Genomic DNA, 14,632 nt, shown 5'->3' on the forward strand with positions numbered 1-14,632 from the left:
TTTTGAGAATTTTAGCTACAATGTTTAACCGAACTAGCTGTAATTTGTCATTTGAGGTTTTCAGTGGTCATGAAATATCTCCACCAAACATCGTCAACATAGGTCCATGTTTTGGTATAGCCCCCATATAACGGTACCTCCCGATTTTCGGTATTTTGAGAATTTTAGCCACAATTTGTAACAGAACTATCTGCAATTTGACATTTGAGGTTCTCAGTGGTCATGAAATATCTCCACTAAACATCGTCAACATAGGTCCATGTTTTGGTGTAGCCCCCATATAACGGTATCTCCCGATTTTCGGTATTTTGAGAATTTTAGCTGCAATTTTTAACCGAATTAGCTGTAATGATCGGTATTTTGAGAACTTTAGCTACAATTTTGTCTATTCAAAAATAATCGTTAATATAGGTCCATGTTTTGGTATATCCCCCCCATATAACTGTACCTCCCGATTTTCGGGAATTTTCAGTGGTCACGAAATTTCTTCACTAAAATTCGTCAACATGGGTCCATTTTTGAGGGTCTATATTGTTTTGATGAAACTACCCACAATTTGACTCTTGAAGTTCCCTGCAGCTATAAAACTTTCCGCCAAAAAATTTAAAGAAAGGTTGACATGGAGGTGAAAGTCTGGGGCACGGAAAATTCCTCTTAGGGAAGAAAGGCCTTGGTGAGTATATTATGAACCCCGAAGGCCAGATCCGCCGTGAGTCGAATTTCCGCGTTATTGCGTGATGAACTTTTTGTTAGAGACCTTGTGGGCCATCAGGAATTAGCGTTTTATCTTTGTTCACTGTTGCTTAAGTGCTCTACAAAAACAACAAACAAAGATATAATGCTAATTCATGATGGCTTATAGGGTCTCTTGCAAAAACTTCATCACGCCATAACGCGGAAGTTCGACGGGGTTTTTAATATACACACACCAAGGGCTTTCATTTCCAAAAGGAATTATCTCTGCCCCAACATTTGTATTCTCAGTGTAATTTAAGCAATAGTGGGAGGCAGTAGTAGTCTATCCATCGAAAAGTTGTTCCACCTAAGACTAAGACTATTTTATGGTGGAGGGTATAAAAAGTTCGGCCCGTCCGAACTTAACGCCTTTTTACTTGTTATACATTCGTTCGCTCGTTTAGCTGTCGGCAAAGCCGACTAACTCTTTTTGCTTGTCTTGTCTAAGAAGCACTTTTTATCGCTACCCTAATAAGGCACAATATCCAGTTTAAATTTGATTTACGAATGTTGAGCTTTTCTGATATTATTTGAACTTATGTTTGACCTAATTTCAACCTCAAACATCATCAATGTCTCCCATAACAATGTTAAAATTTTCTAAAGATTTTGGGGTAGTTGAGTCGTTAGGCCTATCTAACGGAATGATTTCAAAGTGACATGCCATTACATACACACTCAGTATAAAATACGATAGTTGAGGACATGTCTACCTCCAACAACAAACTGAAATTCTTTTATAAGACACAAAAACACAAAGATTGTCTTATTTTATACGAAAAGGGGATGATTGTTTCGAAACACCTGAAAACCCTCATATCAACCCTAAACTAAAAAAGACGTCAATATAAAATTCCTTTGTATTATCACACATTCTTTCCATTATTTACTGCAGTTGCAATGGCAACCCTTGTTGAAAAAAAACCACCCAAAAAGCTTACTGACTGGACTCACAAGCTTTTCACCCCCTAACTTTTACCATAACAAAACACCACCCCTTCTTTTAGGGCAGAACACAGAACTCAACAATTCATTAAAAGAAAATTTTTTGACTCATACAGTTTGTTAAAACAACAACAATAACTATTCTTAGCCAACATATTTCAAGTGATATTTTTTTAATAAAAATCATATTACAAAATAACAAATCAATAGTTTACCAAAGGACCCCCTTCAGCAGTACCTCTCTTAGCAACCGAAAAAAAAAGAAAACAAATCCCCTAAATTATGACCACTTGTGACTTATATGATATTTGGTCCAAGGCTTGTAATCATTATGATTTGCCCGAGGCCAGCATACGTTCCTGGTATGAACGTATTCGCAGCAGATTAAGTGAGGAGGATAGTAAACGCATCTATCACAATTGGTCATTTATGTTGGCCCACAAACGGCCAGAATTGGTATGTGCCAAACCTCACATAGTACTGGCAGCATTTTTCCAATACTATGAATTTGATTTGCAAAAAAATTGTGTACAAGAAAATTGTGAAATATTTCGAGAATTTTGTCGTGATGCCATGGTGGAAGATGTAAGTAGCCAGCCAAAAATATAATTACACTTTAACACGAAATATTTGGAAAATATTTTCTTAACACTTTATAGGAAGATATGAAACAAATTGTATGTCGTCTGCTGGGGGAAAAAAGTACTGAAGCCATTGCCTCGGATATTGATGATGATTTGGCCGCATTACAGGATTTGGATTTATTGATATTGGCGTAAGTTTATATTTAAGTTCCAATGCTGTATTGTGACCTTGATTTGATTTTGTGCAATTTCCATTTGCAGTTCCTCACCAAATGACTATAAAAACTATGCAGAATTATCACGCCAGGAGTGGTTAAATGCTGGTAAAACTAATTATGAAGAAGTGAGACGTAAGGTGAGTGTAGTTATAACATATATGCATATATGTGTATGTGTGCGTGTCTTAATAACTTTGTATTAAGTGATCACAAGGAAAATATTGCCTACGCTTCGTATAAGTATTTACAACAATTTTTTTTTATTTATTATTATTTTATATGGAGGCAGAAGACCTCTTATAAGTGTTTTTTTTTTTTATAAAATATTTCTAACAAGGGTCTTCTATAGATAGAAAACCGATAACAAGGGTCTCTCATATAGATAGAAGTCCCCTTACGAGTGCCTGATGTAGATCTTTTTTGGGGTTTTTATAGATGGAAGACTTCTGATAGATAGAATACTTCGTACACGGGCATCTTATAGATAGAAGATCTATTACAAAAATCGTCTATGTATTCAAAACCTCTTACAAGCGTTTTCTATAGATCGAACAGCATTTTTAGAGTCTTCTACAAAAAGAAGACCTCTAGTGTTTTATATAGAAAACTTTTTAGAAGGACCTCAAAAAGGGACCTTTCAAAGGTATTCTATAGACAGAAGACGTCCTACAAGTGCCATATATATCTAGAAGACCAATTACAATGATCTTTTATAGATGGAAGAACTATTGCGAGTGTCTTATATATAGAGGATTTCTTGCAGGGTCTTCAATAAAAAAGAAGACTCATCTAAAAAGTCTCCTATAGATAGAAAACCTCATACAAGGCATAGATAGAACACCTATTACAAGGAGCATCTATGGATAGAAGACCAGTTACAAGTTTTTTTACAAAAGTTCTAAAGATCTAAGACCCATTTCTGGGAATATGGAATATATAAGACTTCTTACAAGGCTATTTGAATCATAGAAACTTCCATTATAAGGGTTTTCTAAAATAGAAAGAAGAATAAAGAATGAAGACCCATAATAAGGGTCTTCAAAAATCATGGCGTTGTGTTCTTCGACACAACACAACATTCGTGTTCCGGTTAGCAGCTGCAATCTCATTGTTTAGGGTTTGTATTTGTATTGTTTCTTCTGTATTGAGAGCAGAATATCCCGGAGGGCCTGTTATACGGATTCTTTTGGTCAGAGCCCGAATGGAGGATATGGATGTACTCTGTTTGTCACATCCACATCCACCACACTCAAACTTCGGTGAGCACCAGAAAAGGAAGAGAGTTGGGGAATTAACTTTCCTATTGCACCAGTCTGTTCAACATATACCGCGCTTGAGCCTGGCTATAATGGCCTATAAATATAATATATGAGTACAGCTGTGTCGTTTTTATACCCTCAGCCTTTAGGCTAAAGAGGGTATTTACACTTTGATACGACCAAAAATGTGCCTCATCTAAATAATGGTTTTAGACCCCAAGTATGTTTGTACGATATCCGTTTCAGGCAATTTTGAGTAGATTTAGCAATGTCCGTCCGTCTGTCTGTCTGTCTGGCAGGCTGGTGCGCACGATAACTCTCGAACGGATCAATCGATTCGGTTCAAATTTTGGGTATCGAAATATTTTGTCCAGATTCGATTTAAGTTCGAAGATGAGCCATATAGGTCCACTCCTTCAGGTACCTCCCACACAAATGTTCAAAAATTGTCGCAAAACTTGTGCGCACGATAACTCTTGTAGGGAATAACCGATTTGGTCCATACTTTGCACATCGTGTAATTTCTACCAAACATAGATGAGGTTTCAATATGGACTCAATCGGTCCACTCCTTCGGGTACCTACCACACAAAATTTCGGAAAAGTTCAGTTTAGGACCTGGTCTCGAATCGTTCAAATTCAAAGATGGATTATATCGGTCCACTCCTTCCGGTACCTCCCCCACAATAAATCGAAAATGTTCGAAAATTTGTGCGTACGATAACTTTTGAAGGGAGTAACCGATTTGGTCCATACTTTGCACATTATGAAATTTCTACCAAACTTAGATGAGGTTCCAATATGGACTCAATCGGTAAACTCCTTCGAGTATCTCCCACACAAAATTTCCGAAAAGTTAAGTTTAGGACCTGCTCTCGAATCGCCTTGGTTTTTGTTGTAACATCTTGTATTCACTGTCCCCTATACGAAGGTACAAGTTTCCTCAGGGGCAAGTCCATACTTCCTGAAAAAATAGCCTGAAAGTTGAAAAACAAACCCTATGACACCATGTTTATGGGTGGAAGCGTAAGATAATTCTCGAACGGAAATGCCGATTTGGCCATCGTAATATTGTTTCCAAACTTACTTTAAGTTCGTAGATAAGCCATATCGGTCCACCCCTTCAGGTACCTACCCCACAAAAGTTCAAAAATATACGGAAAAATTGTGAGCACGATAACTCTTGATGGGAGTGACCGATTTGGTCTATACTTTACACATTCTCATAATATCTACCAGATATAGATCAGGTACGAATATGGACTATATTTGTCCACTACATCCCGTACCTCCCACACAAAATTTTGGATAAGTTCACTTTAAGAGTTGATATTGAATCACTTTGATTTTTGTTGAAGCAACTTACATTCGCTGAGTCAATTACGATGGTAAAAGTTGTTTCAGGGGCAAGTCCATACTTCTTGAGAAAACAGCCGGAGGGTGGCACCCCCCATGGTCGCTGTTGGTCCATTCCTTTAAGTACCTTTTCCACAACATTTTTGAACTTTTATCCTAATCAACTTTTTTGTCGGTTTACAAAAGTTTTTTGTGAAAAAAGTGTTTCAATTTTCACAGGCTGAGGGTATATCTCTGTCGGCAAAGCCGACTGATACTTTTTTTACTTGTTTTTTTTCTGTATTGGGAGAAGAATATTACAGAATGCCTGTTCACACCCACCACACTCAAAATTGGCTTAGCATCAGAAGAGGAGTTGGGGAACGTTTCCATTGCACAAGTCTGTTCAACATAGACCTCACTTAAGCCTGGCTATAATAACGCGTATATGGAATATATGAGGGTAGCTGTCAGGTGTGGAACTGCCGAGGTAGACTTGCTTAACTTATACATCCCGCCGATAAATAGCTATACTCTAGGTTATAGCCTCAAATTTAGCCCGCTTTTGGAGGGTCATAATCGACTGGTTTTATGGGACTTTAATGCTCTACGTTTTGCACGGTCGATGGGATGCTCTTATCAAAATTAGAAAAACCCATCGCTTCTCTTGGGTGAAAACATCTTCCCATAATTCTCTACATCAGCAGCGGAGACTCGACCAATGATGGACTTATGAAAATTATTGAGCAGACTACCCTCAAGTTTTAATCGTTGGAATTCAGGAATAGGAAGTCTAAACCCCTTAGAATAAAACAGGGAGTTCCCAAGGTGGGCTGATATCTCCGGTACTGTTCCTGCTCTCCGCCGATAAAAAGCTGTACTCCAGGTTATAGGCTCAAATTTAGCTCGCTTTTGGAAGGTCATAACCGTCTAGTCTTATGGGACTTTAATGCTCTACGTTTTGCACGGTCGATGGGGAAACCCTTATCAGAATTAGCGAAACCCATCGCTTCTCTTGGGTGAAAACATCTTCTCATAATTCTCATTTCATCACCTCTGAACCCCGCACTTTCATCGGTCTTGGGAAAGAGATCTGCCTAACCCTTCTGATGTTCAGGTAGGAGAAGAAGAACGTTCCGATACATCATCACTGCTGTAGCTGCTCGCTGTATATCTGCTGGTGGAATACCCGAAGTGAGAACAAATTTCCCGGTTCCGGGATTTGCAAATGTGCGTTATAATCTTCGTCGAGCCAACCTCTGTGATCCCAGAGTCAGAAAGCTGACACTGGTTTGTTAAAAGGTTGGCCGGTAAGCATAAGCGGAACAAGTCATCATCAAATCATCTGAATAGTTGCAACATTGGAGCCGATACATGTCAGTTGTGGACAACGGTTTAGTCACTCTCGAACCCTGGAAAGAAGGACTAATCGGAAGAAGTTGATCCGTTGACTGATACGAAGAAGTGCGTAAATTGTTCTAATCGAAAGTTTGTCGAACACTCCGGCAGTGACAGGGCGAAGAGAAGAGTACTACGTCGCATTAAATATCTTCCTGTCGATGAGAAACGCCGCAATTTACAATGGATGCTGTTGCGAATGTCATCAAAAACGCTAAATCATCTAACGCGTTGGACCCTGATGGGGAATCTCCATGGTAATGCCAAAGCAGCCCCACCCACAAAACTGTATCGATATGCATTTCTGACTACGTCCTGAAGCTGGATGAGCCGGGAGTTGAGTATCTCATCAACGTTTTCAACCTATCGCTAGCCGCCCACATCGTGCCCGAAGTGTGAAAAATCGGAAGGGCAGTCAGGCAAGGCCTTGCACAAATAGGGTCGTGGGTTCGATTCCCCGGCCAGGCAACATCAAAACACTTTTCAACGGTGGCAAAATACCCCTCAGTAATGTTGGCGACATTTCCTGAGTATTTCAGCCATGTGAAACTTCTCTACAAAAGTGGTGTCTTAGACACGCCGATCGGACTCGGCGATAAAGTGTAGGTCCCATATCATTGATTGCATTGCTAATATGAATCGGGATGCACTCATTGATATGAGAAAAGTCTCCCTTGTCCCTTATGGGACGCTTGTGGAACAATTATATATTATTATAGTCAGGCAAGGCAGGTACTGAGGTCAGGCAAGAATGACATCAAAGGTGAATCGTATAGATCGTTATCGCTTTCGTCGCCCATAGCAATGGTTCCTCCTTTTACTCCTCCTTATGCTACAAGCTATACAGTTTCCGACCATCAGTATGCGTTTCGTAAATAGCACAGGATATTAGTAGAAGACTCAACCAGTGATGGCGAAGCTCGGCTTATCAAACATTTTTGACACCGTCAAACACTTTGAGGACATTCAAAAGGCTTTGAAAAGTTGGATAGTCAATTATATGTGTGGACGCCTGTCGTACGTGGAATTCGGGAACAAGAAGTCTAAGCCCCTCAGAGCGAAACAGAGAGTTCCCTAGGTGGGGTGATATCTCCAGATTACATTCAGATCGCAACGTGGGCGATCGTGGCGTCAGGTACCTTCCTTTATGTCATTTGTGATAGGCTGAACTTCTATTTGACTGATCCTACCACATTTTTCCACTCGAGGAATATGGAAATATCCGACGCTAAATCTGTTAACCACATCGTCTGCAGAGGCGAGCACTGGAATGAATATCATGGTCGATGGTAGCCGAATTCTGACCACCAACAAACCCAATATTCTAGGGGTCACATTCGACAACATGTTCACGTCATGTCACTGCTATCTGTCACAGTCTGAGATGTAGGAAAAAGATCCTCAAGTCCAAGTCTGGCTGCACTTGGGGTTCAAATAAAGAAATCTTGTTGACCACATATAACGCGATAGGTCTGTCTGTGATAAGCTATGCGGCGACAGTGTAGTCGGCGAATATAAGTGCAACGCGATGGAAAAATATTCAAACCTGTCAGAATGCCGCCATGAGAACTGCAACAGGGGGCCTCCTCATGTCTTCATGACGAGGCAACGAATTTTTCCAATACAGCAACATAATGGCTTACTTTCGTTGCAGTACTTGCTCGGGTGTTACCGTGAGGGCAATTCCAATCACCACATGGTGGATAGGACTCCCCTACTCAGTCTTGTCAGAAGGGTTACAAGAGAAAACAGCTAGATCAACAAGGAAGTTTAAATAGCATTCACAGGGATGCAGTCGCAGAAGCTATAAACAACTATCGTTTGAAAGCGGTCCTTGGAGAAAAATCCCCATTTATTTACGACAAACCAGAGCAGATTTGGCTGAACTACGTCTAAATTCCTGTAGGGCAAGGACCGATGCCATCGTGCAAAACATCTGACCAGCATGCGGCAAAGGCGTTTTTTTATCGTCAAAGTTCCTAATAACGAAAAATTTTCTGTAAAGAATTGTCTAAGGCTAAAAATTTTCCTTTCACGTATTGATTTTTCACCCCTAACATCTACGTTATAGAGAAATGTGTATATATGTAGTTACTGGCATAGCCAACTGATTCTTTTTATACCCTCAGCCTTTAGGCTAGAAAGGGTATATACACTTTCATACGGGCAAAATGTGCCTCATCGAAATAATGGTTTTAGACCCCAAGTATGTTTGGACGAAATGTGTTTCAGACAATTTGGAGTTGATTTAGCAATGTCCGTCCGTCTGTCCGTCTGTCTGGCTGGCTGTCTGGCTGGTGCGCACGATAACTCTCGAACGGATGAACCGATCCGGTTCAAATTTTGGCTTTCGTAATATTTTGTCCAAACTTAGTTTAAGTTCGAAGATGAGCTATATCGGTCCACTCTTTCCGGTACCTCCCCCACAAAAGTTCCAAAATGTTCGGAAAATTTGCGGGCATGATAACTTTTGAAGGGAATAACCGATTTGGTCCATACTTTGCACATCGTTAAATTTCTACCAGACTTAGATAAGGTTCCAATATGGACACAATCGGCCCACTCCTTCGGGTACCTCCCACACAAAATTTCGGATAAGTTCAGTTTAGGACCTGCTCTCGTATCGCTTTGATTTTTGTTGCAACAACTTGTATTCACTTCCCCCCACACGACAGTACAAGTTTCATCAGGGGCAAGTCCATACTTCCTGAGAAAATGACCGGAAAGTTGCAAAAAGCCCCTATGACACCTTGTGTAGTGGTTGGAGCGCAAGATAACTCTTGAAAGGATCTGTCAATTCGGTCCAAAATTTGGCCTTCGTAATATTTTATCAAAACATAGTTTAAATTCGCTCCACTCCTTCAGGTACCTCCCCCACAAAACTTCAAAAATGTTCCGAAAAATTTTGCGCACTATAACTTTTGAAGGGAGTGACCGATGTAATCTATACTTTGCACATCCTAATATATCTACCAGATATAGATCAGGTTCGAATATGGACTATATTTGTCTACTCCTTCTAGTACCTCTCACACAAAATTTCGGATAAGTTCACTTTAAGACCTGCTCTCGGATGACTTTGATTTTTGTTGAAGCGATTTGCATTCGATACCTCCATTACGATGGTAAAAGTTTTTTCAGGGGCAAGTCCATATTTTTGTAAAAACCCCCTATATCACCATATGTGGCGCTCGGAGAACACGATAACTCTCGAACTGTTCAACCGATTTGGTCCAACATTTGGTCTTCGTCATATTATATCCAAACTTAGTTTCATGGGCAATACCGGTCCATAACTTTCAGTACTTCTCCCCAGTATATAAAAAATGTCACTAAAATGCTAGGACGATATCACTTGAATGAGGCAAGCAATTTGGTCCAAACTTTGGATCTCCTAATATTTTATCAAAATTTAGTTTAACTTCTAAAATGGCCCATATCGGTCCTCCCTAAGGGGACCTGCCCTACAAAAGTTAAACATTTGTCCAAAAAGGGCCACAAAATTCTGAAGAGACCTTAAATACATTCGATCTGTCCGTAGGTGAAAGTTTCATTTCACATTGGCTGAGGGTATATATCTGTCGGCAAAGCCGACTGACACTTTTTTACTTGTTTCAATTGTCTTTGTGATCACTTAATACTATTTTTATTGATCTCATTCCGACACATCTATTTAATTTTATTCCCGTTTTTTTCAGACTTTACACGCCTTATTGGCTTTGGACATCTATCAGACACCTGAATTTAATACCAAATATGCCAAAGCAGCACGTTCAAATATTGAACAGGAATTGAAAGATTTAGAAAATTGTTAAATAGTTACTACAACCTTTTTCAGGCTTCTTTTACTCAGAGGGGGTAATGTTCCTTTCACAACGGGTTTTGTAGAACTTTTATTTTTTTGAAATATTTATTTATTATTTGAAATAGTTCAAATGTTGTACCAGAGGATCTATGGTTAGGAGTTTATTATAGGTTTTGTGTTAACTTTGTAACTTTTTGGATGAATAAAAGGAACAATGTTCAGGAGATCAATTACATAAATGGATTTGTCGAATTCCTAAAAAAGTATTTTTATGTATAATTCGAAAATAGTGATGATACATACATGGTAATGCATGATTGAGAAGAAAAATGGCCCCCTGCATCTTTCACAGTATACGATTAAAAGACTCCACTAATTCTAATAAAAAATTGATGCTTTTCACTTTAAAGTTTTATTGAAAATTTAGTCGGCTTCTTTGCTTCTTACCTTAACTCTAAAATGTCCAAAATTTGTTTACCCGTCCATTTTTTATATGTTTTTGCACTGAATACGGCAAAATTAGCATTAAATCCCACACAAATATTGGATATTTCCCCATTTTTTATTTTGTTATAACTCAAAATCTCCAAACCGTTTCACCTATCTCCAAAGGACAATAACATCATAACTAAACCAAATATATGAACCTTATACTACAATTCTTTTATGTGGGTAGGTAGGGCCTCTGGTACTATTTTATAATCTTATAAAATAACTATACTATGTTTGTGTTTAAACAATTGTGTTCTGCTTATTGTATAAAAAAACAACAACATGTAAATGCCAACAATATTCCAAAACTAATAAAATATATACACCAACTATTAGGCAACAAATATCCTTTTTTGGGGAAATTGTGGTTTTATTAAAAATTTGCAAGTTTTGTTCAAATACCATCATCAAAGGTAAGTATTGCATGGAAAGTAAATTGAAAAATCGTATATACAAGTAATGATTTGAATAATCATGTTCAATAAATATCAGTTCGTCTATTATCATATTAGAAGGAGAGAATGAACGAGAATTAAAAATGAAACTTGAAAAATGTTATGTTAGGTTTCCTCATTGTTCTTTGTGCTTCTGTCTCACCCACTCAACTATTTAAGTTTTAGTTAGAGTTTCCTAAAAATCCAAATGCTTGAAATATTGAATATGTATATCACAAATTTCGTCAACAAATTTCTCCAGAACATACATACATACATTTTTAAGATAACCATCGGCCACCTTAAACATTTAAAATTATTCGCTTTTATGCAGTTTTAGGACTACTCGAGGATCGTTTTGAAATATTTATAATGAATGATTTTTTTTTTTCTAGAAGAAGTTCATACTTCCTGTGTTAACTCGAAAGCTCTAAAAAACCTATGGACATCAACTACAATGACTGGCACTTACGACAAATTTTGAAAGAAGTAATTGACAAACGTTGCTGGTTGCCGTTGCCGATTCGAATCAAATTTTACTTACTTAGCTGGCACATTACAGAACATTTATTCCATAGAACGAACTAAGAAAAGATCTCCAATTCTCTCTGTTTAGTGCTTCGCTTTTTGGAATACCGCGCCTTGTCATCTCTTCATCCACTTGTTTGTCATCGCTTCATCCACTTTGGTCTGCCAATTCTGCGTGCACCGCTATGTGGCTCGATATACGCCTTTTTAGCGAGTTCACCATCGCTCATTCTTATTATATTGCCTAGCCAACGCAATCGCTGCATCTCGATACGTTTAACTATATTGATGTCGTTGTAAAGCAGATACAGCTCGTGGTTCATACGACGTCGATATTCACCGTCAACGCAGATCGGTCCGTAGATCTTTCGAAGAATTTTTCTCTCAAACACGCCAAGCACTACCTTATCTGCTTGCGCAAGTACCCAGGCTTCGGAACCATACATCAGCACGGGTAGTATCAGTGTTTTGTAAAGCGTTATTTTTGTTTGACGAGTTGTGGCTTTGTTTTAAAAGTGCTTACTTAAGCCAAAGTAGCATCTGTTGGGCAATACAATTCTTCTTTTTATTTCACAACTGATGTCGTTTGTTGTGTTTACGGAGGTGCCGAGATAGACAAAGTCTTTTACTACCTCAAAATTACTGGAACCAACTTCAACAGTTGGTCCGATCTCAATGGACGCTTTGCGCGTCGACACCATCAGCTTGGTCTTCTCGCCGTTTACCGCCAGACCTACTTTAGCAGATTCTCCTTTGACCTTCATAAAGGTATCGGTTACTTCTTTTACTGATGTCCTTGCCTGAAACCTCTTTTGGTACAAAACTCTTCGGAGAAGTTCTTTCCTATTTTAACTGAAGATCTTGTGTCAGAGTCATTTTACAAAGCCGAATGAGCTTTGCGGGGATACCAAATTCAGACATGGCTTGGAATACCTTTGAACGTAGCGGGCTGTCGAAGGCTGCTTTATAATCGACGAAAAGGTGGTAGGTGTCGATCTGCATCTCTTGGGTCTTCTCCAGGATTTGGCGCAGGGTAAATATCTGGTCAATGGTGGACTTGCCAGGTCTAAAGCCGCATTGGTATGGTCCAATTATTTCGTTGACCATGGGTTTTAGTCGTTCGCACAATATCCCCGACACTGTCTTGTAGGCGATAGGGAGAAGACTTATGCCCCTATAGTTGGAGCTAAAGTCTTATCTCCTTTCTTATGGACGTGACACAGGATGCTCAGCTTCCAATCGTCGGGTACGCGTTCTTCCTGCCAGATGTAGTTAACTAGCTGATGCATACATCTTATCAGCGAGTCGCCTCCGGTTTTAAACAGCTCGGTTGGTAGGTCATCAGCTCCTGCTGCCTTATTATTTTTCAGCCGGTTTATTGCTGTCTTTACTTCATCTTGACCGTTTGGTATACATTCAATACCCTCTTCTGGGATTGGATCAGTGGTATCATCGTCGACTTCGCTACTATTGGATACCCACAGTTTGGAAAAATGCTCTTTCCATATCCTTAGCACACTATTTGTATCAGTTTCCAGATTACCTTGCTGGTCTCTACAGGATGTGTCAGTTCCAAAGCCATCAGTTTGATGTTTCACTCTTTGGTAGAATTTTCGGACTTCATTCTGTCTCCTGTACATCTCGATTTGTTCACACTCCCGCTTTTCCATCTCTCTCTTTTTCCTGCGGAAAAGACGTTTCTCCTCTCTCCTTTTCTCCCGATACCTCTCTCGTGCGCTACGCGTTGCTACTGATTGTAAAGTAGCCCTATATGTCGCATTTTTCTCTTCGGTAGCAGCACGACACTCCTGGTCATACCATAAATTCCTTTGTGGAGGTAATCTGGTATCCAAGGATTTTGCGGCTGTTTGCATGGAGTGGACAATATTTTGCCATTGTGTTGTTATGTTATCGGGACAAGGAGTGCTCTCATTAAGCAATTGGGCTAGTTGAGTGGAATACACTTCACCCCGGTTATTTACCTCTCTGCTTAACTGCCTTTCCCGTTTAATTGCCTCATAATCTAAATCCCCAAAAGCTTTTCATATAAATGAGTTCAAACTGTCCCGGTTAATTACTTTTCTATAAGTACCCAATTCGGATATTTACCTGTCAAATATTTTCCCAAAAAGAACATTTATTTATACTTTTCTCGGTTTATTACCAGCAATGGTATATTTCTGAGACAATCGATTTCGATGACTACGTGAATTGTGATGAAGATGTCCAGTGTTACAGATAAATAAATTTCTTATTTATTAAATAATATAACTTACATTATACTCTTAAAGCCTGGGTACATAAGCTGCCTCGTCTGCTTGCCTTGCTTGCTTCTGATAAAAGAATAAAAGAAAACAGGGCAACCCAGTTCAAAATTTGCTCGGCCTTCTTTATTCTTTTATTTTTCTTATGTCAGAAATGAAGCAGAAAAGCAAGGCAAGCAGGCGAGGTAGCTTAAGTACCCAGGCCTTTAGCCTTGGTTTCATTTGTTGACTTATTGTTTTCCAATTGTTGTCATTTTGAGATGAGATTTTTGTAACTACCCACATGAGGTAGATATGCGAGATTTTCGTAACTGCCTTTCCCGCATAACTACCCCAATCTCTTGGAATTTTATGAAAGGTAGTTAACCGGGGTGCAGTGTATTCTGTGGCTATCTTTTGTGTTTGCAGCCTATCGATGACCAACTTCCGCGTTGTGTCTGTTCGTGCTTTATTTGCAACGTTTAGACGGGTACGTACCTTTGCTGCAATAAGGTAGTGGTCCGAATCAATGTTTGCGCCTCGGAACGATCGTACATCCAACACGCTCGTTGAATGTCTTTTATCTATCACAACATGATCAATTTGATTACTTGTTCTTTGATCTGGAGACAGCCAGGTGCCCTTATGAATATCGA

The 14,632-nt window shown here is 39.2% G+C and overlaps 2 protein-coding genes across 3 annotated transcripts in view; both read left to right on the forward strand.

Moving 5' to 3' along the window:
* LOC141387545 (uncharacterized) overlaps window positions 1–14,632 on the forward strand; it is a 39,450-nt gene that overhangs the window by 14,363 nt on the left and 10,455 nt on the right. The window lies entirely within an intron of this gene.
* LOC141387548 (uncharacterized) lies at window positions 1,731–11,115 on the forward strand. Its single transcript, XM_073957429.1, has 4 exons — window positions 1,731–2,265; window positions 2,340–2,455; window positions 2,526–2,619; window positions 10,173–11,115. The coding sequence occupies exons 1-4, from the start codon at window positions 1,963–1,965 to the stop codon at window positions 10,287–10,289; spliced, it is 630 nt and encodes a 209-aa protein (XP_073813530.1). The 5' UTR covers window positions 1,731–1,962; the 3' UTR covers window positions 10,290–11,115.

This window comes from Musca autumnalis, unplaced genomic scaffold (assembly GCF_047663935.1).
Source record: "Musca autumnalis isolate F117 unplaced genomic scaffold, ASM4766393v1 scaffold_5, whole genome shotgun sequence".
Lineage (NCBI taxonomy): Eukaryota > Metazoa > Arthropoda > Insecta > Diptera > Muscidae > Musca > Musca autumnalis.

Bases quoted from the DNA above. Each gene is read 5' to 3' on its own strand.
- LOC141387548 (XM_073957429.1), top strand. From the start codon at position 1,963: ATGACCACTTGTGACTTATATGATATTTGGTCCAAGGCTTGTAATCAT. The intron at 2,456-2,525 runs GTAAGTTTATAT...TTCCATTTGCAG, and splicing joins TTGGATTTATTGATATTGGC to TTCCTCACCAAATGACTATA. The intron at 2,620-10,172 runs GTGAGTGTAGTT...CGTTTTTTTCAG, and splicing joins ATGAAGAAGTGAGACGTAAG to ACTTTACACGCCTTATTGGC.